The sequence below is a fragment of the Oncorhynchus tshawytscha genome, linkage group LG28, assembly GCF_018296145.1.
Source record: "Oncorhynchus tshawytscha isolate Ot180627B linkage group LG28, Otsh_v2.0, whole genome shotgun sequence".
Lineage (NCBI taxonomy): Eukaryota > Metazoa > Chordata > Actinopteri > Salmoniformes > Salmonidae > Oncorhynchus > Oncorhynchus tshawytscha.
In genome coordinates, this window is record NC_056456.1 from 2075246 (window position 1) to 2097236 (window position 21991).

The 21991-nt window shown below is 43.3% G+C and overlaps 1 protein-coding gene across 5 annotated transcripts in view; it reads left to right on the plus strand.

Annotated features, from left to right (window-relative positions):
- Nucleotides 1–21991, plus strand: part of LOC121841159 (zinc finger protein 512B-like) — a 126434-nt gene that overhangs the window by 10699 nt on the left and 93744 nt on the right. For all 5 annotated transcript variants that reach the window (XM_042307655.1, XM_042307653.1, XM_042307654.1 and 2 more), the window contains one exon: nt 9191–9312. In XM_042307655.1, coding sequence (XP_042163589.1) covers nt 9192–9312 — 121 coding nt within the window. In that variant the 5' untranslated portion in view covers nt 9191. The remainder of the gene's footprint in view (nt 1–9190; nt 9313–21991) is intronic.

Consider the following 21991-nt stretch of genomic DNA (forward strand, 5'->3'; position numbering starts at 1 on the left):
GGACCTAGGATCAAGAGAGACGCTCAAGTGTTTTAGTAATATATCTCTTGACACAATGATGAAAATAATCATGGCCTCTAAACCTTCAAGCTGCATACTGGACCCTATTCCAACTAAACTACTGAAAGAGCTGCTTCCTGTGCTTGGCCCTCCTATGTTGAACATAATAAACGGCTCTCTATCCACCGGATGTGTACCAAACTCACTAAAAGTGGCAGTAATAAAGCCTCTCTTGAAAAAGCCAAACCTTGATCCAGAAAATATAAAAAACTATCGGCCTATATCGAATCTTCCATTCCTCTCAAAAATTTTAGAAAAGGCTGTTGCGCAGCAACTTACTGCCTTCCCGAAGACAAACAATGTATACAAAATGCTTCAGTCTGGTTTTAGACCCCATCATAGCACTGAGACGGCACTTGTGAAGGTGGTAAATGACATTTTAATGGCATCGGACCGAGGCTCTGCATCTGTCCTCGTGCTCCTAGACCTTAGTGCTGCTTTTGATACCATCGATCACCACATTCTTTTGGAGAGATTGGAAACCCAAATTGGTCTACACGGACAAGTTCTGGCCTGGTTTAGATCTTATCTGTCGGAAAGATATCAGTTTGTCTCTGAATGGTTTGTCCTCTGACAAATCAACTGTAAATTTCGGTGTTCCTCAAGGTTCCGTTTTAGGACCACTATTGTTTTCACTATATATTTTACCTCTTGGGGATGTTATTCGAAAACATAATGTTAACTTTCACTGCTATGCGGATGACACACAGCTGTACATTTCAATGAAACATGGTGAAGCCCCAAAATTGCCCTTGCTAGAAGCATGTGTTTCAGACATAAGGAAGTGGATGGCTGCAAACTTTCTACTTTTAAACTCGGACAAAACAGATATGCTTGTTCTAGGTCCCAAGAAACAAAGAGATCTTCTGTTGAATCTGACAATTAATCTTAATGGTTGTACAGTCGTCTCAAATAAAACTGTGAAGGACCTCGGCATTACTCTGGACCCTGATCTCTCTTTTGAAGAACATATCAAGACCATTTCAAGGACAGCTTTTTTCCATCTACGTAACATTGCAAAAATCAGAAACTTTCTGTCCAAAAATGATGCAGAAAAATTAATCCATGCTTTTGTCACTTCTAGGTTAGACTACTGCAATGCTCTACTTTCCGGCTACCCGGATAAAGCACTAAATAAACTTCAGTTGGTGCTAAATACGGCTGCTAGAATCCTGACTATAACCCAAAAATTTGATCATATTACTCCAGTGCTAGCCTCTCTACACTGGCTTCCTGTCAAAGCAAGGGCTGGTTTCAAGGTTTTACTGCTAACCTACAAAGCATTACATGGGCTTGCTCCTACCTATCTCTCTGATTTGGTCCTGCCATACATACCTACACGTACGCTACGGTCACAAGACGCAGGCCTCCTAATTGTCCCTAGAATTTCTAAGCAAAATGCTGGAGGCTTTCTCCTATAGAGCTCCATTTTTATGGAACGGTCTGTCTACCCATGTCAGAGACACAAACTCGGTCTCAACCTTTAAGTCTTTACTGAAGACTCATCTCTTCAGTGGGTCATATGATTGAGTGTAGTCTAGCCCAGGAGTGGGAAGGTGAACGGAAAGGCTCTGGAGCAACAAACCGCCCTTGCTGTCTCTGCCTGGCCGGTTCCCCTCTTTCCACTGGGATTCTCTGCCTCTAACCCTATTACAGAGGCTGAGTCACTGGCTTACTGGGGCTCTCTCATGCCGTCCCTGGAAGGGGTGCGTCACCTGAGTGGGTTGATTCACTGATGTGGTCATCCTGTCTGGGTTGGCGCCCCCCCCCTTGGGTTGTGCCATGGCGGGGATCTTTGTGGGCTATACTCGGCCCTGTCTCAGGATGGTAAGTTGGTGGTTGAAGATATCCCCCTAGTGGTGTGGGGGCTGTGCTTTGGCAAAGTGGGTGGGGTTATATCCTTCCTGTTTGGCCCTGTCCCGGGGTGTCCTCGGATGGGTCCACAGTGTCAACTGACCCCTCCTGTCTCAGCCTCCAGTATTTATGCTGCAGTAGTTTGTGTCGGGGGGCTAGGGTCAGTTTGTTATATCTGGAGTACTTCTCCTGTCCTATTCGGTGTCCTGTGTGAATCTAAGTGTGCGTTCTCTAATTCTCTCCTTCTCTCTCTCGGAGGACCTGAGCCCTAGGACCATGCCCCAGGATTACCTGACATGATGACTCCTTGCTGGCCCCAGGATTACCTGACATGATGACTCCTTGCTGACCCCAGTCCACCTGGCCGTGCTGCTGCTCCAGTTTCAACTGTTCTGCCTTATTATTATACGACCATGCTGGTCATTTATGAACATTTGAACATCTTGGCCATGTTCTGTTATAATCTCCACCCGGCACAGCCAGAAGAGGACTGGCCACCCCATATAGCCTGGTTCCTCTCTAGGTTTCTTCCTAGGTTTTGGCCTTTCTAGGGAGTTTTTCCTAGCCACCGTGCTTCTACACCTGCATTGCTTTCTGTTTGGGGTTTTAGGCTGGGTTTCTGTACAGCACTTTGAGATATCAGCTGATGTACGAAGGGCTATATAAATAAATTTGATTTGATTCAATAGAATACAGAGCTTCAAAAATTCTGCCCATTTCCTGGTTAAAGTATCATCTTGTTTTCGCCTGTAGCATGAGTTCTGTGGCAGTCACAGATAATATCTTTGCAGTTTTGGAAACCTTAGTGTTTTCTTTCCAATTATATGCATAGTCGAGCATCTTTTCGTGACAAAATATTGCGCTTAAAACGGGCACGTTTTTTTATCCATAAATTAAAAGAGCGCCCCCTATATCCAAGAAGTTAAGTAAAGAATAGATGAGTTAAAAATGGAGGTAATATGTACATGTAGGTAGAGTGACTATGCATCGAAGTGTATGCATTAAAGTGACTGCATAGATAATAAACAGAGAGTAGCAGCAGTGTAAAAGGGGGAGGGGGCAATGCAAATATTCTGGGTAGCCATTTGATTAGCTGTTCAGGAGTCTTATGGCTTGGGGTAGAAGCTGTTAAGAAGACTTTTGAACCTAGACTTGTGCGGTAGCACAAAGTACAGTCCATGACTAGGGTGTCTGGAGTCGTTGACAATTTTTAGGGCTTTCCTCTGACACCGCCTGGTATAGAGGTCCTGGATGGCAGGAAGCTTGGCCCCAGTGATTTACTGGCGTGAGAAGGTATGGCAATAAATAGGCCGTAGTAGCAAAGTAGTTACAATTTAGGAAATTAACACTGGAGTGATAGATGAGCAGATGATGATGTGCAAGTAGAAATACTGGTGTGCAAAAGAGCAGAAAAGTAAATAAAAACAATATGGGGATGAGGTATTTAGATTGGATGGGCTATTTACAGATGGGCTATGTACAGCTGCACCGATCGGTTAGCTGCTCAGATAGCTGATGTTTAAAGTTATTGAAGGAAATATAAGTCTCCAGCTTCAGCTATTTTCGCAATTTGTTCCAGTCATTGGCAGCAGAGAATGGGAAGGAAAGGCGGCCAAAGGAGGTGACGGCTTTGGGGAGGATCAGTGAAATATACCTGCTGGCGCGCATGCTATGGGTGGGTGTTGTTATCGTGACCAGTGAGCTGAGATAAGGCGGTGCTTTACCTAGCATAGATTTATAGATGACCTGGAGCCAGTGGGTCTGGCGATGAATAGGTAGCGAGTGCAAGCCGACCAGAGCATACAGGTCGCAATGGGGAGTGGTATATGGGGCTTTGGTGATAAAACGGATGCCACTGTGATAGACTGCATCCAGTTTGCTGAGTAGGGTGTTGGAGGCTATTTTGTAAATTACATCTTCAAAGTCGAGGATCGGTAGGGTAGTCAGTTTTACGAGGGTATGTTTGGCGGCATGAGTGAAGGAGGCTCTGTTGCGAAATAGGAAGCCAATTCTAGATTTAATTTTGGATTGGAGATGTTTAATATGAGTCTGGAAGGAGAGTTTACAGTCTAGCTAGACGCCTAGGTATTTGTAGTTGTCCACATATTCTAAGTCAGAACCGTCCAGAGTAGTGATGCTAGTCGGGCGGGCGGGCGGGCAGTGAACGGTTGAAAAGCATGCATTTAGTTTTACTAGCATTTTAAGAGCAGTTGGAAGCCAAGGAAGGAGTGTTGTATGGCATTGAAGCTCGTTTGGAGGTTTGTTAACACAGTGTCTAAAGAAGGGCCAGATGTATACAGAATGGTGTCGTGTGCGTAGAGGTGGATCAGGGAATCACCCGCAGCAAGAGCGACATCATTGATATATTCTGAGAAAGGAGTCGGCCCGAGAATTGAACCCTGTGGTAACCCCATAGAGACTGTCAGAGGTCTGGACAACAGGCCCTCCGATTTGAGACACTGAACTCTATCTCAGAAGTAGCTGGTGAACCGGCGAGGCAGTCATTTGTGAAACCAAGGCTATTGAGTCTGCCGATAGGAATATGGTGATTGACAGAGTCGAAAGACTTGGCCAGGTCGATGAAGATGGCTGCACAGTAGTGTCTTTTATCTATGGCGGGTATGATATCGTTCTGCACCTTGAGCGTGGCTGAGGTGCAACCGTGACCAGCTCGGAAACCGGATTACACAGCGGAGAAGGTACGATGGGATTCGAAATGGTCAGTGATCTGTTTAACTTGGCACTCGAAGACTTTAAAAAGGCAGGTCAGGATGGATATAGGTCTATAACAGTTTTGGTCTTGAGTGTCTCCCCCTTTGAAGAGGGGGTTGACCGCGGAAGCTTTCCAATCTTTAGTGATCTCGGACGAAACGAAAGAGAGGTTGAACAGACTGGTAATAGGAGTTGCAACAATGGAGGTGGATCATTTTAGAAAGAGAGGGTCCAGGTTGTCTTGCCCAGCTGATTTGTACGGGTCAGGTTTTGCATCTGCTATCTGGATTTGGGTGAAGGAGAAGCTGGGTAGACTTGGGCAAGTAGTTGCGGGGGGTGCGGAGCTGTTGGCCGGGGTTGGGGTAGCCAGGAGGAAAGCATGTCCAGCCGTAGAGAAATGCTTATTGAAATTCTCGATTATTGTGTTTTTATTGGTGGTGACAGTGTTACCTAGCCTCAGTGCAGTGGGCAGCTGGGAGGAGGTGCTCTTAAGTCTCCATAGAATTTAGTGTCCCAAAAGTTTTTGGAGTTAGAGCTACATGATGCAAATTTCTGTTTGAAAAAGCTAGCCTTAGCTTTCCTAACTGACTGCGTGTATTGGTTCCTGACTTCCCTGATAAGGTGCATATCGCGGGGACTATTCGATGCTAGTGCAGTCCGCCACAGGATGTTTTTGTGCTGGTCGAGGGCAGTCAGGTCTGGAGTGAACCAGGGGCTATATCTGTTCTTATTTTGAATTTTTTTGAAGGGGGCATGCATATTTAAGATGGTGAGGAAATTACATTTAAAGAATGACCAGGCATCCTCGACTGACGGGATGAGGTCAATATCCTTTCAGGATACCCGGGCCAGGTGGTTAGAAAGGCCTGCTCGCAGAAGTGTTTTTGGGAGAATTTGACAGTGATGAGGGGTGGTCTTTTGACCTTGGACCCATAGCGGATGCAGGCAATGAGGCAGTGATCGCTGAGATCCTGATTGAACGCAGCAGAGGTGTATTTGGAGGGCAAGTTGGTCAGGATAATATCTATGAGGGTGCCCATGTTTACGGATTTAGGGTTGTACCTGGTGGATTTGTTGATAATTTGTGTGCGATTGAGGGCATCTAGCTTAGTTTGTAGGACTGTCGGGGTGTTTGTTAAGCATATCCCAGTTTAGGTCACCTAACAGAACGAACTATGAAGATAGATGAGGGGCAATCAATTCACATATGGTGTCCAGGGCACAGCTAGGAGCTGAGGGGTTTAGGATGAGTTATACTGCAGAGTGAAGGAAAAGCAGCCAACAAGGGCTCAGCATATGTGGGAACTCCTTCAAGACTTTTGGAAAGCATTCCTCATGAAGCTGGTTAAGAGAATGTCTAGAGTGTGCAAAGCTGTCATCTAGGCAAAGGGTGGCTACTTTGAAGAATCTCAAATATAAAACACTTTTTTCTGGTTAGTACATGACTCCATATCTGTTATTTCATAGTCTTGATGTCTTCACTATTATTCTATAATGTATAACATAGTAAAAATAAAGAAAAACCCTGGAATGAGTAGGTGTCTGAATTTTTGACTGATACTGTACATACAGTGCCTTGTGAAAGTATTCGTACCCCTTGAACTTTGCGACCTTTTGCCACATTTCAGGCTTCAAACATAAAGATATAAAACTGTATTTTTTTGTGAAGAATCAACAAGTGGGACACAATCATGAAGTGGAATGACATTTATTGGATATTTCAAACTTTTTTAACAAATCAAAAACTAAAAAATTGGGCGTGCAAAATTATTCAGCCCCTTTACTTTCAGTGCAGCAAACTCTCTCCAGAAGTTCAGTGAGGATCTCTGAATGATCCAATGTTGACCTAAATGACTAATGATGATAAATACAATCCACCTGTGTGTAATCAAGTCTCCGTATAAATGCACCTGCACTGTGATAGTCTCAGAGGTCCGTTAAACGCGCAGAGAGCATCATGAAGAACAAGGAACACACCAGGCAGGTCCGAGATACTGTTGTGAAGAAGTTTAAAGCCGGATTTGGATACAAAAATATTTCCCAAGCTTTAAACATCCCAAGGAGCACTGTGCAAGCGATAATATTGAAATGGAAGGAGTATCAGACCACTGCAAATCTACCAAGACCTGGCCGTCCCTCTAAACTTTCAGCTCATACAAGGAGAAGACTGATCAGAGATGCAGCCAAGAGGCCCATGATCACTCTGGATGAACTGCAGAGATCTACAGCTGAGGTGGGAGACTCTGTCCATAGGACAACAATCAGTCGTATATTGCACATATCTGGCCTTTATGGAAGAGTGGCAAGAAGAAAGCCATTTCTTAAAGATATCCATAAAAAGTGTTGTTTAAAGTTTGCCACAAGCCACCTGGGAGACACACCAAACATGTGGAAGAAGGTGCTCTGGTCAGATGAAACCAAAATTGAACTTTTTGGCAACAATGCAAAACGTTATGTTTGGTGTAAAAGCAACACAGCGCATCACCCTGAACACACCATCCCCACTGCCAAACATGGTGGTGGCAGCATCATGGTTTGGGCCTGCTTTTCTTCAGCAGGGACAGGGAAGATGGTTAAAATTGATGGGAAGATGGATGGAGCCAAATACAGGACCATTCTGGAAGAAAACCTGATGGAGTCTGCAAAAGACCTGAGACTGGGACGGAGATTTGTCTTCCAACAAGACAATGATCCAAAACATAAAGCAAAATCTACAATGGAATGGTTCAAAAATAAACATATCCAGGTGTTAGAATGGCCAAGTCAAAGTCCAGACCTGAATCCAATCGAGAATCTGTGGAAAGAACTGAAAACTGCTGTTCACAAATGCTCTCCATCCAACCTCACTGAGCTTGAGCTGTTTTGCAAGGAGGAATGGGAAAAATTTCAGTCTCTTGATGTGCAAAACTGATAGAGACATACCCCAAGCGACTTACAGCTGTAATCGCAGCAAAAGGTGGCGCTACAAAGTATTAACTTAAGGGGGCTGAATAATTTTGCACGCCCAATTTTTCAGTTTTTGATTTGTTAAAAAAGTTTGAAATATCCAATAAATGTTGTTCCACTTCATGATTGTGTCCCACCATGAGCCTCCAAGGTTTTGCAATGAAGTCGATGTATGCAGAGAAGGACGGAAAATAGCTGTCCTCCTGCTACGGAACTTTCCAAGAGGGTGCTGTTGAGGCTGCTGTAGACGCTCATTGCAAAACTGTGTGTTTTAATCAGTTACTTGGTGGCGTGAATATATTAAGTATAGTTTTTTCTGACAAGGATAACTTTTTCAATGTTTCACTATTTGAATTGGTATGAAATTCACTTAGTCAATTCACTTTATTGCCAGCAATATACCACCCTGCATACCACCCTGCATACCACTACTGGCTTGCATCTGAAGCTAAGCAGGGTTGGTCCTGGTCAGTCCCTGGATGGGAGACCAGATGCTGCTGGAAGTGGTGTTGGAGGACCAGTAGGAGGCACTCTACTGGCCCTCCAATGGAATATTCAAATATTCCAATGCCCCAGGGCAGTGATTGAGTACATTGCCCTGTGTAGGGTGCTGTCTTTTGGATGGGATGTTAAACGGGTGTCCTGACTCTCTGAGGTCAAATTCCCAATCTGGCCCTCAAACCAAAACGGTCACCTAATAATCCCCAGTTTACATTTGGCTCATTCTTCTCCTCTCCCCTGTAACTATTCCCCAGGTCGTTGCTGTAAATGAGAACGTGTTCTCAGTCAACTTACCGGGTAAAATAAAACATTTATTAAATAGTAGGATGATCCTCCACTGGCAATATTTCATCAGCCATTAACCAGTGTGCTTTGGAGTGATGATGGCCAGAATCAACATGATATTCTGTACATCATCTGACTCTGAAGATCTTCCCTCAGAGACCAGGCCATTCCCCAAACTATTTAATTAAATGTCATATTGCATTCTGTCTTTGTTGTTCATTTGGTGAAGCCTGGACTTGATTCATCTGACTACATGAACCAGGCACAAAGGCTACACTCCAGCCCACTAAACTTAATGGTCTTTAAATATAAACAAAATGCATTAGATAGTGGAATGATGAGGTATTCCAGCCTAATATATCGATGCAATTCTTGATTTCAGTCCATGCTCTGACTTCTCTTATTACATTGGCTCTGTACTACTGTACTCCACTCCCATCTAAGTGGCATGTTACCATGGAGTTCAGTTCATGTGTATCAGAAAGTATTGATTTTTAAATGAAACATGGAAGGTCATGTTGGCTTTTCCTCCATCTGGATAGCTTTAACAATCCAGGAAAAGTCATTTTACTGGATGTTGAGAGAGGATTGCAGAATAATACTTTTAGCAAGGAAAATAATTGATGTTGATTAGATGTTTGTTAGGTTTAATGTGTGTCTAATATTGACCCTTTTGTAAGTTAGGCTACCAAAGTTCCTGAAACTTCATATCATAGTTATGACACTGTGATTACAGATTAGTACAACTAGTCAACATTAGACGACCTTGGATGTGTCTGACTGAAACAACGTTTACATAACTATATATTCATCTCCCTCTCCTGTCCCCAAGCATGGAGATCCCCAGTATCCCACGGCTGGCTAAGCTGTCATCAAGGGGTCGTCCTCCAAAACAGGCCCACCCCCAGGAGACTGCCAGGACCACAGCTAAAGCCCCTGAGAACAACAAACACAGTAAGTGACAGGCTTTGTTTCAGCACAGCTCTCATGAGAGCGTTTGGAAGGGAGAAGGGCATTCATTGACAGGGCTGAGTTGGGAGGTAAAAAGGGCTGAGTTGACAGGAAAAAAAGGAGGAACGTGGAACATTATGACTAAATATGGAGTGAGGGGAGGTGAGGGGAGGGGTACAAGCCTTCTGGAATGTCTGATGAAGGATAAGAAGGTGCACAAGAAAAAACAGGGGAAAAATGTTTTCTCCCAGAACTTTTGGAAGGGCTACAAGAAAGAAATTGAACGTGACGATGAAGTACCTGCGGTGAGCACCAACGAGTTCAAGCCTTGTCCTGGTGATGACCAGGATGGTTCTGGTCCAGTGGGAGTGAGATTTGTGGAGAGAATGGATCCTTGTATTCTGACTGATCCATATGTGGTGTCAGGTTGGTTGGAGAAGAGGTTGGGAACTGGTGAGTTGGTGAAAGTAACTCGGAAGTGAACTTGTGAGGGTTTGAGGTGGATCAGCGGAAATGTGTCAGTGCAGCCCGCCGTTTGGTGTGATGCAGACCCAGTGGAGAGCGTGGAAGACATTGTCTGTCCTGCTGAGTTTTGATGCAGAGTCTTTGCCCGACAAGGTCAAGTTAGGATGTCAGTTATCTCATGAGAGATTTTGTTCCAAAAATACTACTGTTTTAGGTGCCAAGCTTATGGTCATGTTGCAGATGTGAGTAGTGTGCAGGAGGGCATGAGACAAAGAAATATGTAGTATCCGTGGAGAAAATTGTGTGTGTTAGATGTGGGGTTACCCATGTGGCTAAAGATCGGAGATATCTGGTGAAAGAAAGGCAGGTTATGTTGCCAGGTTAGTACAGAAAGTGTTGTATGCTGAAGTAGTGAAGGGAGTGTTAGAGGAAGATGGGTACAGGGTGAGGGATCCTGAGGATTTCTGTAAGTAGGCAGAGACCAATAGAGAGTGGTGGGAAGAATATGTGACCAACCAGCTCAAATCAGTCTTAGGTAGCAACATTTGACATTGTGTTTTTTACATTGGATAAAAGGAGAGACTGAGCTACAAAATCATATATCATACACTACAGGGAAAGTCATTTTGCTTTGAAAGTTGCTAAACTTGTAAACTCACTTTTGAGAAAATGGCCTTTGAATATTTTGGTACTACAACTGGAGAGCCCTTCTTTGTCTACACCCATTCAGCATCATTCACACCCTTTTAAGCTTCAGCCTCACCCATCCTCTTTAAGGGTCGATCCGAGCGTTCTGTACGAACAACAGAAGTCAAGCACCCAAGCTAACTTGCTAAACCTTAAAGAAGAAGAACACAGTTCTCATGATGTGAAAGGGTCCTGCTCCAGATGGACAGTTTGATGTTGTTACCCCATTAGACATATTGTTCTCATGATGTGAAAGGGTCCTGCTCCAGATGGACAGTTTGATGTTGTTACCCCATTAGACATATTGTTGATTTGAATGTGTTCTGATATGTTATATAGCTAGTTATTCAGAAGTGCTAATAAAGTTAATCAGTTGTTGAAGTGAAGCTTTTGGTTCACGTGGGTCCTATTTGGATATTCTATCAGTCAGTAACCTATCCGTTTGGATAGTGAGCAAGTCTGGATGTAGACTGTGGAATCTAATTCCAATCTAATAAATCAAAAGATCATGATGACTGCTAAAACAATAAGACATACTTGGAAAACCAGGCCTTCTCTAATATGAACCAGTTGTTTGGTTGCTACAACACAGTGTCTCAGACCAATGAGAGTCCACCATTTCTGTTAATAATATTCAGCTATGTAACGTTACTGTGTGTGTGGGTGTGAGCATGCTCCTCATGATGTCTAACTGCTGTTTGCCATAGTGAGAGGTCTAATTTTGCAGGACAGATTTTGCAATTGAAGAAAGAAAAGGGAAAAATTGTTTCCCTATGTAACGTTACTGTGTGTGTGTGTGTGTGTGTGTGTGAACTTCAGCCAAAGCATTACTAAAGAAATGGAAAGCATGACAATAAAGTAGTGTATGGTCTTGGGTAGTAATTAGATTAATTTTCTTGTTCATATGCACTTACATTGGAGTTAGTGATAGCATGGAAGCAAGGCATTTAGAGGGGAGTGTGCGTGTGCGTTCGTGTTGTGTGTTTTTTTTAAGGCTTGGGCCGTTTATACTGTATACCGGGGGGGGCATTCTTTGAACTATAAGTTAAGTATAACTATAAGAAATCTAAAATGTGTCAAATAAATTATATCAGATCAGGGCTCCCGCTATGCATTTGGTTTGCTAAGTGTCTAGATGTCAAGATCAAGCTTCTTGGTTACAAGAGAGACATTCAATGCTCTCCTGGATCCCTGTTGTCTAAATTGTTTGTGCACACAAGGGGTGCACATTGGGTTATACGTTTGGTAATGATGGAGTGTGTGTGTGTGTGTGTCATGAGAATGAGGCTGTTTGTCCTTATCCCCCCTCCCTGGAAATATAATGTATACTAAAATAAGAAGTGAATACAAATAATGGTCCAAAATGACCGACACATTATATTAATCCATAATAATACATAAACTCAGCAACAAAAAAAACGTCTCTTTTTCAGGACCCTGTCTTTCAAAGGTAAATTGTAAAAATCCAAATATTTTCATAGATCTTCATTGTAAAGGGTTTAAACACTGTTTCCCATGCTTGTTCAATGAACCATAAACAATTAATGAACATGCACCTGTGGAACGGTCGTTAAGACACTAACAGCTTACAGACGGTAGGCAATTAAGGTCACAGTTATGAAAACTTAGGACACTAAAGAGGCCTTTCTACTGACTCTGAAAAACACCAAAAGAAAGATGCCCAGGGTCCCTCCTCATCTGCGTGAACGTGCCTTAGGCATGCTGCAAGGAGGCATGAGGACTGCAGATGTGCCCAGGGCAATACATTGCAATGTCCGTACTGTGAGACGCCTAAAACAGCACTACAGGGAGACGGGACGGACAGCTGATCGTCCTCGCAGTGGCAGACCACGTGTAACAACACCTGCACAGGATTGGTACATCCGAACATCACACCTGCGGGACAGGTACAGGATGACAACAAGAACTGCACGAGTTACACCAGGAACGCACAATCCCTCCATCAGTGCTCAGACTGTCCGCAATAGGCTAAGAGAGGCTGGACTGAGGGCTTGTAGGCCTGTTGTATGGCAGGTCCTCACCAGACATCACCGGAAACAACGTCACCTATGGGCACAAACCCACCGTCGCTGGACAAGACAGGACTGGCAAAAAGTGCTTGTCACTGACGAGTCGCGGTTTTGTCTCACCAGGGGTGACGGTTGTTAATATTCACGTTTATCGTCGAAGGAATGAGCGTTACACCAAGGCCTGTACTCTGGAGTGGGATCGATTTGGAAGTGGAGGGTCCGTCATGGTCTGGGGAGGTGTGTCACAGCATCATCGGACTGAGCTTGTTGTCATTGCAGGCAATCTCAATACTGTGCGTTACAGGGAAGACATTTTCCTCCCTCATGTGATACCCTTCCTGCAGGTTCATCCTGACATGACCATCCAGCGTGACAATGCCACCAGCCATACTGCTCGTTCTGTGCATGATTTCCTGCAAGACAGAAATGTCGGTGTTCTGCCATGGCCAGCGAAGAGCCCGGATCTCAATCCCATTGTGCACGGCTGGGACCTGTTAGATCAGAGGGTTCAGGGCTAGGGCCATTATCCCCAAAAATGTCCGGGAACTTGCAGGTGCCTTGGAAAAGTGGGGTAACATTTCACAGCAAGAACTGGCAAATCTGGTGCATTTACGCGAGGAGGAGATGCACTGCAGTACTTAATGCTGCTTGTGGTCACACCAGATACTGACTGTTACTTTTGATTTTTACCCCCCCTTTGTTCAGGGACACATTATTCCATTTCTGTTTTCTGGGGAACTTGTTCAGTATATGTCTCAGTTGTTGAATCTTGTTATGTTAACACAAATATTTACACATGTTAAGTTTGCTGAAAATAAACGCAGTTGACAGTGAGACGTTTCTTTTTTTGCTGAGTTTATATGATGCTTAACTTACTTAGTTGCTTTACTGAGTCAACCAGAGTGGATTTGATTAATTTTTAAAATAGTTTTTATCCTTTATTTAACAAGAGAAGTCACATTGAAATGTACATCTCTTTTTCAAATGAGCCCTGGCCAAGAGAACAGCATACATAACACACAACATAAACGTAACAATGAATGGAAGTTAAAACAGTGGAAAGTGCATAAGAGAGCTTATAAGAGCAGGTTATTCTTGTGCAAGGTCAGGACTCATGAGTTTTTCATGTCCACGTCCAGGAATATAACCCCGTGCCCTTGTTGTAGTTTATAACTAGTTCCCAGAGTTTGACCAGGACTTTAACCCCGGGCCCTTGTTGTAGTTTATAACTAGTTCAGAGTTTGACCAGGACTTTAACCCTGGGCCCTTGTTGTAGTTTATAACTAGTTCCCAGAGTTTGACCAGGAATATAAATATAACCCTGGCCCCTTGTTGTAGTTTATAACTAGTTCCCAGAGTTTGTCCAGGACTATAGCCCTGGGCCCTTGTTGTAGTTTATAACTAGTCCCCAGAGTTTGTCCTGGTCAGGTCACATGGTCAGGAAAAATTCCTGACCCTTTGTTATATGTTATGCACTGTTCTGTTTCTCTAACTCTCCCGTGACTGGTTAGTTAATGTTTAACTTCCTTTGGTTGGACGAATGGTAACTGACACACCAGTTGACTAATGGAGACCCGGAGTGTTCCCAGTACTCAGCGTGCCATGGTTTATACGATCCTGTCTCAAATTTTCTTACTCAGTTTGTTTCTTGCATTACTTGATACATCTGGTAGAACTATTGGAATATGAATCACTGAGCACTCTCCATCCATCCATCATTCCCGAATTCCCAGAGATGGCGAAACAATGGTCCAGCCTCTTTGTTGACGCACCCGATGGCCTTGGAGTCCTACCGGAGAGAAGGAAATGAAGATGCCGATGGAGAGGCAGATGTGGAGGGGTGTCAGTGAGATTGAGAACCCTGGCGACCGGTCCTCCATTACCGAGCATACTACTCGATGTTGAATCACTAGTGAATAAACTTACAAACTCAGAGCGAGGATCTCCTTCTAGAATGACATCAGATTCTGCTACATACTCTGGTTTTCTGATAATTTCCTTTCCTCAGACATCCAAGATTATATACAACCAGTAGGGTATACAGTTGCTTTATTAACAATAACAAGTGGCGCGATGGGGAAAACGTACAGGAACTTGCGAGCTTCTGCGCTCCCAACTTGGAATACTTGGTCATCAAATGTCATCCTTTTAACTTTCCGAGAGAGTTCTCAGGGATTATCGCCACGGCTGTGCACAACCCACCCCAGGCTGACCCAAAAATGCTCTCAAAGATCTTCTTTGAGCTGTGAACAATCTGGAGATACTTGGAGGCAGTGTTCATTGTTGCGGGTGGACATTAACAAAAGTAATTTGAGGTCCGTACCCCCCAAATACTATCAACACATTGACTGTCTAACTCCGAAATTCTTTTGACCAATTTAGAATCAATTCTCCAAGACTGTTTTGATCACATGGACTGGAATATATACCAGGGCATAACATCATTGAATATGCCGACTCAGTCACCAGATTCATAAAAAAATGTGATATAGATGATGTCTTTCAAAACTTACCCAAATCAAAAATTGGGGATTGATGGCAGCCTTGTTAGGAAACTGAAGGAGTCAGATGCTTCTGATAAACACGGCAAGGAGACTGGGAACAATTGTATCGTTAAACAGTACAAATACAACCGACAGTATGCAGATCAATCAAGATGGCAAGACATTGTAAGAATTAAGGGAAAAGTGGACGAGCAATTCAGCGGGTTGGACACGAGGCAAATGTGGCAGGGACTTTTAACGATCTGGGGCTTCTAAATAACTTTTTCTTCCGCTTTGAGCATAACGTCTCTGAGTTGCTTAGGAGAAACTCTGAGGGCAAAGAGGTTACGCGCTTACGGTCACCACGGTGGATGTATGTAAATCATTCTCTGCTTCTTCTTATTTTGAACTGATAGGAGTTCAATCTAGTGTGGTCATCTGCTGTAATAGCCGATCCGTGACAAGGATTTTGACGGGTTGTGCATCCCAAGATGCCGTTCCCCAAACCACTGTTGTACTGCGCTGCTGTTTGTCTGTTTGTGGCCCGCTTGTTAGCTTGCCCGATTTTGCCATTCTCCTTTGACCTCTCTCATCAACAAGCTGTTATTAACAACAGGACTGCCGCTGACTGGATATTTTTAGTTTGTTGCATCATTCTCGGAAAACCCAAGACACTGTCGTGCATGAAAAGCCCAGGAGGGCAGGCGTTTCTGAGATGCTGGATCTGGCGTGCCTGGCACTGACGATCATAACACGCTTAAAGTCGTTTAGGTCAGTAATTTTACCCATTCTAATGTTTAATCGAACAGTAACTGAATGCCTCGATGAATGTCTGCCTGCTTTATGAAGCAATCCACGGCCACGTGACTCTGTAGGAGCGATACATTTTTGTGAACGGGGTGGTGTACCTAATAAACTGACCAACAAGTGTACACTACCCGTCAAACGTTTTAAAACACCTACTCATTCAAGAGTTTTTCTTAATTTTTTACTATTATCTACAGTCTTGGGCAAAAGTTTTGAGAATGACACAAATATTAATTAACACAAAGTTTACTGCTTCAGTGTCTTTAGATATTTTTGTCAGATGTTACTATGGAATACTGAAGTAGAATTACAAGCATTTCAGTGTCAAAGGCTTTTATTGACAATTACATGAAGTTGATGCAAAGAATCAATATTTGCAGTGTTGACCCTTCTTTTTCAAGACATCTGCAATCCGTCCTGGCATGCTGTCAATTAACTTCTGGGCCACATCCTGACTGATGGAAGCCCATTCTTACATAATCAATGCTTGGAGTTTCTCAGAATTTGTGGGTTTTTGTTTGTCCACTTGCCTCTTGAGGATTGACCACAAGTTCTCAATGGGATTAAGGTCTGGGGAGTTTCCCAAAATATCAATGTTTTGTTCCCCGAGCCACTTAGTTATCACTTGTCTAATGGCAAGGTGCTCCATCATGCTGGAAAGGGCATTGTTCGTCACCAAACTCTTCCTGGATGGTTGGGAGAAGTTGCTCTCGGAGGATGTGTTGGTACCATTCTTTATTCATGGCTGTGTTCTTAGGCAAAATTGTGAGTGAGCCCACTCCCTTGGCTGAGAAGCAACCCCACACATGAATGGTCTCAGGATGCTTTACTGTTGGCATGACACAGGGCTGATGGTAGCGCTCACCTTGTCTTCTCCAGGACAAGCTTTTTTTCCGGATGCCCCACACAATCGGAAAGGGGATTCATCAGAGAAAATGACTTTACCCCAGTCCTCAGCAGTCCAATCCCTGTACCTTTTGCAGAATATCAGTCTGTCCTGATGTTTTTCCTGGAGAGAAGTGGCTTCTTTGCTGCCCTTCTTGACACCAGGCCATCCTCCAAAAGTCTTTGCCTCACTGTGCGTGCAGATGCACTCACACCTGCCTAATTCCATTCCTGAGCAAGGTCTGTACTGGTGGTGCCCCGATCCCGCAGCTGAATCAACTTTAGGAGACGGTCCTGGCGCTTGCTGGACTTTCTTGGGCACCCTGAAGCCTTCTTCACAACAATTGAACCGCTCTCCTTGAAGTTCTTGATGATCTGATAAATGGTTGATTTTGGTGCAATCTTACTGGCAGCAATATCCTTGCCTGTGAAGCCCTTTTTGTGCAAAGCAATGATGACGACACGTGTTTCCTTGCAGGTAACCATGGTCGACAGAGGAAGAACAATGATTCCAAGCACCACTCTCCTTTTGAAGCTACCAGTCTGTTTTTCAAACACAATCAGCATGACAGAGTGATCTCCAGCCTTGTCCTCGTCAACACTCACACCCGTGTTAACGAGAGAATCACTGAAATGATGTCAGCTGGTACTTTTCTTGCAGGGCTTAAATGCAATGGAAATGTTTTTTTGGGGATTCAGTTCATTTGCATAGCAAAGAGGGACTTTGCAATTAATTGCAATTCATCTGATCACTCTTCATAATATTCGGGAGTATATGCAAATTGCCATCATACAAACTGAGGCAGCAGACTTTGTGAAAATTAATATTTGTGTCATTCTCAATGCTTTTGGCCATGGCTGTACGTTGTAGAATAATAGTGAAGACATCAAGTCTATGAAATAACTCTTATGGAATCATGTACTAACCAAATCAATATACACTTTCGTTCAAAAGTTTGGGGTCACTTAGAAATGTCCTTGTTTTTGAAAGAAAAGCACAATTCTTTTTGTCCATTAAAATAACATGATATTGGTCAGAAATGCAGTGTAGACATTGTTAATGTTGTAAATCACTATTGTAGCTGGAAACGGCAGATAATTTAGGGAATATCTACATAGGTGTACAGAGGCCCATTATCAGCAACCATCACTCCTGTGTTCCAATGGCACGTTGTGTTAGCTAATCCAAGTTTATAATTTTAAAAGGCTAATTGATCATTAGAAAACGCTTTTGCAATTATGTTAGCACAGCTGAAAACTGTTCTGATTAAATAAGCAATAAATCTGTCCTCCTTTAGACTAGTTCTGTATCTAGAGCATCAGCATTTGTGGGTTCAATTACAGGTTCAAAATGGCCAGAAACAAAGAACTTTCTTCTTAAACTCGTCAGTCTATTCTTGTTCTGAGAAATGAAGGCTATTCCATGCGAGAAATTGCCAAGAAACTGAAGATATCGTACAACGCTGTGTACTACTCCCTTCACAGAACAGCGCAAACCGGCTCTAACCAGAATAGAAAGAGGAGTGGGAGGCCCAGGTGCACAATTGAACAAAAGGACAAGTACATTACTGTGTCTTGTTTGAGAAACAGATCCCTCACAAGTCGTCAACTGTCAGCTTCATTAAATAGTACCCGCAAAACACCATTCTCAACGTCAATAGTGAAGAGGCGACTCCGGGATGCTGGCCTTCTAGGCAGAGTTGCAAAGAAAAATCTATCTCAGACTAGCCAATAAAAAGAAAACATTAAGTTGGGCAAAGAACACAGACACTGGACAGAGGAAGACTTGAAAAAAGTGTTACGGACAGACGAATCTAAGTTTGAGGTTTTCAGATCACACAGAATAACATTTGTGAGAATCAGAAAAAATGAAAAGATGCTGAAGGAGTGCTTGACGCCATCTGTCAAGCATGGTGGAGGCAATGTGATGGTTTGGGGGTGCTTTGGTGGCGGTAAAGTGGGAGATTTGAACAGGGTAAAGGGGATCTTGAAGAAAGAAGGCTATCACTCTATTTTGCAACGCCATGCCGTACCCTGTGAACGGCGCTTAATTGGAGCCAATTTCCTCCTACAACAGGACAATGGCCCAAAGCACAGCTCCAAACTATGCAAGAACTATTTAGGGAAGAAGTAGTCAGATGGTATTCTGTCTATAAAGGAGTGGCCAGCACAGTCACCGGATCTCAACCCTATTGAACTGTTGTGGGAGCAGCTTGACCGTAAGAAGTGCCCATCAAGTCAATCCAACATGTGGGAGGTGCTTCAGGAATCATGGGGTGAAATCTCTTCAGATTACATCAACAAATTGACAACTACAATGCCAAACTTTTGAACTTTAGTGCATATTTTATATTTGAGATTCTTCAAATAGCCACCCATTGCCTTGATGACAGCTTTGCACACTCTTGGCATTCTCTCAACCAGCTTCACCTGGAATGTTTTTCCAACAATGAAGGAGTTCCCACATATGCTGAGAACTTGTTAGCTGCTAGCTTGTTAGCTGCCCGACTCATCCCAAACCATCTCAATTGGGTTGAGGTCGGGGGGTTGTGGAGACCATGTCATCTGATTCAGCACTCCATCACTCTCTTGATAAAATATCACTTAAACAGCCTGGAGGTGTGTTGGGTCATTGTCCTGTTGAAAAACAAATGATAGTCCCTCTAAGCGTATCGCTGCAGAATGCTGCACAGTCCTTTGTGAGTCACTATGGTTCTTGTGACTCTTGGTTCACATGCATCTGTAGATAGGCCTGACATTATGTCTATCTTACTGAACTTTTGTCCTCCAGCTAAACCAGAAAAGAGTTAGTCAATTGAGGGGTAGTAGATCTTTTTCAGCAGTCAAGACTGGGTTAATGGTGACTTTGAAATCACCACAGAGTCTGAGTGAGCCATATTTCTTTTTTGACTGGAAGAACGGGTTCCATTCACGAACATTCACTGGATCCAATTCTCCACTCTCCACTAGTCTGTTTCACTAACATTCCCTGGATCTAATACTCCACTCTCCACTAGTCTGTTTCACTAACATTCACTGGATCCAATACTCCACTAGTCTGTTTCACTAATATTCCCTGGATCCAATACTCCACTCTCCACTAGTCTGTTTCACTAACATTCACTGGATCCAATTCTTCACTCTCCACTAGTCTATTTCACTAACATTCACTGGATCCAATTCTCCACTCTCCACTAGTCTATTTCACTAACATTCACTGGATCCAATACTCCACTCTCCACTAGTTTGTTTCACTAACATTCCCTGGATCCAATTCTCCACTCTCCACGAGTCTGTTTCACTAACATTCCCTGGATCCAATACTCCACTCTCCACGAGTCTGTTTCACTAACATTCCCTGGATCCAATACTCCACTCTCCACTAGTCTGTTTCACTAACATTCACTGGATCCAATACTCCACTAGTCTGTTTCACTAACATTCACTGGATCCAATACTCCACTAGTCTGTTTCACTAACATTCACTGGATCCAATACTCCACTCTCCACTAGTCTGTTTCACTAACATTCACTGGATCCAATACTCCACTAGTCTGTTTCACTAACATTCACTGGATCCAATACTCCACTCTCCACTAGTCTGTTTCACTAACATTCACTGGATCCAATACTCCACTAGTCTGTTTCACTAACATTCACTGGATCCAATCCACTCTCCACTAGTCTGTTTCACTAACATTCACTGGATCCAATACTCCACTCTCCACTAGTCTGTTTCACTAACATTCACTGGATCCACTCCACTAGTCTGTTTCTCCACTAGTCTCACTATTCACTGGATCCAATACTCCACTAGTCTGTTTCACTAACATTCACTGGATCCAATACTCCACTAGTCTGTTTCACTAACATTCACTGGATCCAATACTCCACTAGTCTGTTTCACTAACATTCACTGGATCCAATACTCCACTAGTCCACTAACATTCACTGGATCCTCCACTAGTCTGTTTCACTAACATTCACTGGATCCAATACTCCACTAACATTCACTGGATCCAATACTCCACTAGGCTGTTTCACTAACATTCCCTGGATCCAATACTCCACTCTCCACTAGTCTGTTTCACTAACATTCACTGGATCCAATTCTCCACTAGTCTGTTTCACTAACATTCACTGGATCCAATACTCCACTCTCCACTCGTCTGTTTCACTAACATTCACTGGATCCAATACTCCACTAGTCTGTTTCACTAACATTCACTGGATCCAATACTCCACTAGTCTGTTTCACTAACATTCACTGGATCCAATACTCCACTCTCCACTCGTCTGTTTCACTAACATTCACTGGATCCAATACTCCACTAGTCTGTTTCACTAACATTCACTGGATCCAATTCTCCACTCTCCACTAGTCTGTTTCACTAACATTCACTGGATCCAATACTCCACTAGTCTGTTTCAGTAACATTCACTGGATCCAATTCTCCACTCTCCACTAGTCTGTTTCACTAACATTCACTGGATCCAATACTCCACTCTCCACTAGTCTGTTTCACTAACATTCCCTGGATCCAATACTCCACTCTCCACTAGTCTGTTTCACTAACATTCACTGGATCCAATACTCCACTAGTCTGTTTCACTAACATTCACTGGATCCAATACTCCACTCTCCACTAGTCTGTTTCACTAACATTCCCTGGATCCAATACTCCACTCTCCACTAGTCTGTTTCACTAACATTCCCTGGATCCAATACTCCACTCTCCACTAGTCTGTTTCACTAACATTCACTGGATCCAATACTCCACTAGTCTGTTTCACTAACATTCACTGGATCCAATACTCCACTAGTCTGTTTCACTAACATTCACTGGATCCAATTCTCCACTCTCCACTAGTCTGTTTCACTAACATTCACTGGATCCAATACTCCACTAGTCTGTTTCACTAACATTCACTGGATCCAATACTCCACTCTCCACTAGTCTGTTTCACTAACATTCACTGGATCCAATACTCCACTCTCCACTAGTCTGTTTCACTAACATTCACTGGATCCAATACTCCACTCCACTAGTCTGTTTCACTAACATTCACTGGATCCAATACTCCACTAGTCTGTTTCACTAACATTCACTGGATCCAATACTCCACTAGTCTGTTTCACTAACATTCACTGGATCCAATACTCCACTAGTCTGTTTCACTAACATTCACTGGATCCATACTCCACTCTCCACTAGTCTGTTTCACTAACATTCACTGGATCCAATACTCCACTCTCCACTAGTCTGTTTCACTAACATTCACTGGATCCAATACTCCACTAGTCTGTTTCACTAACATTCACTG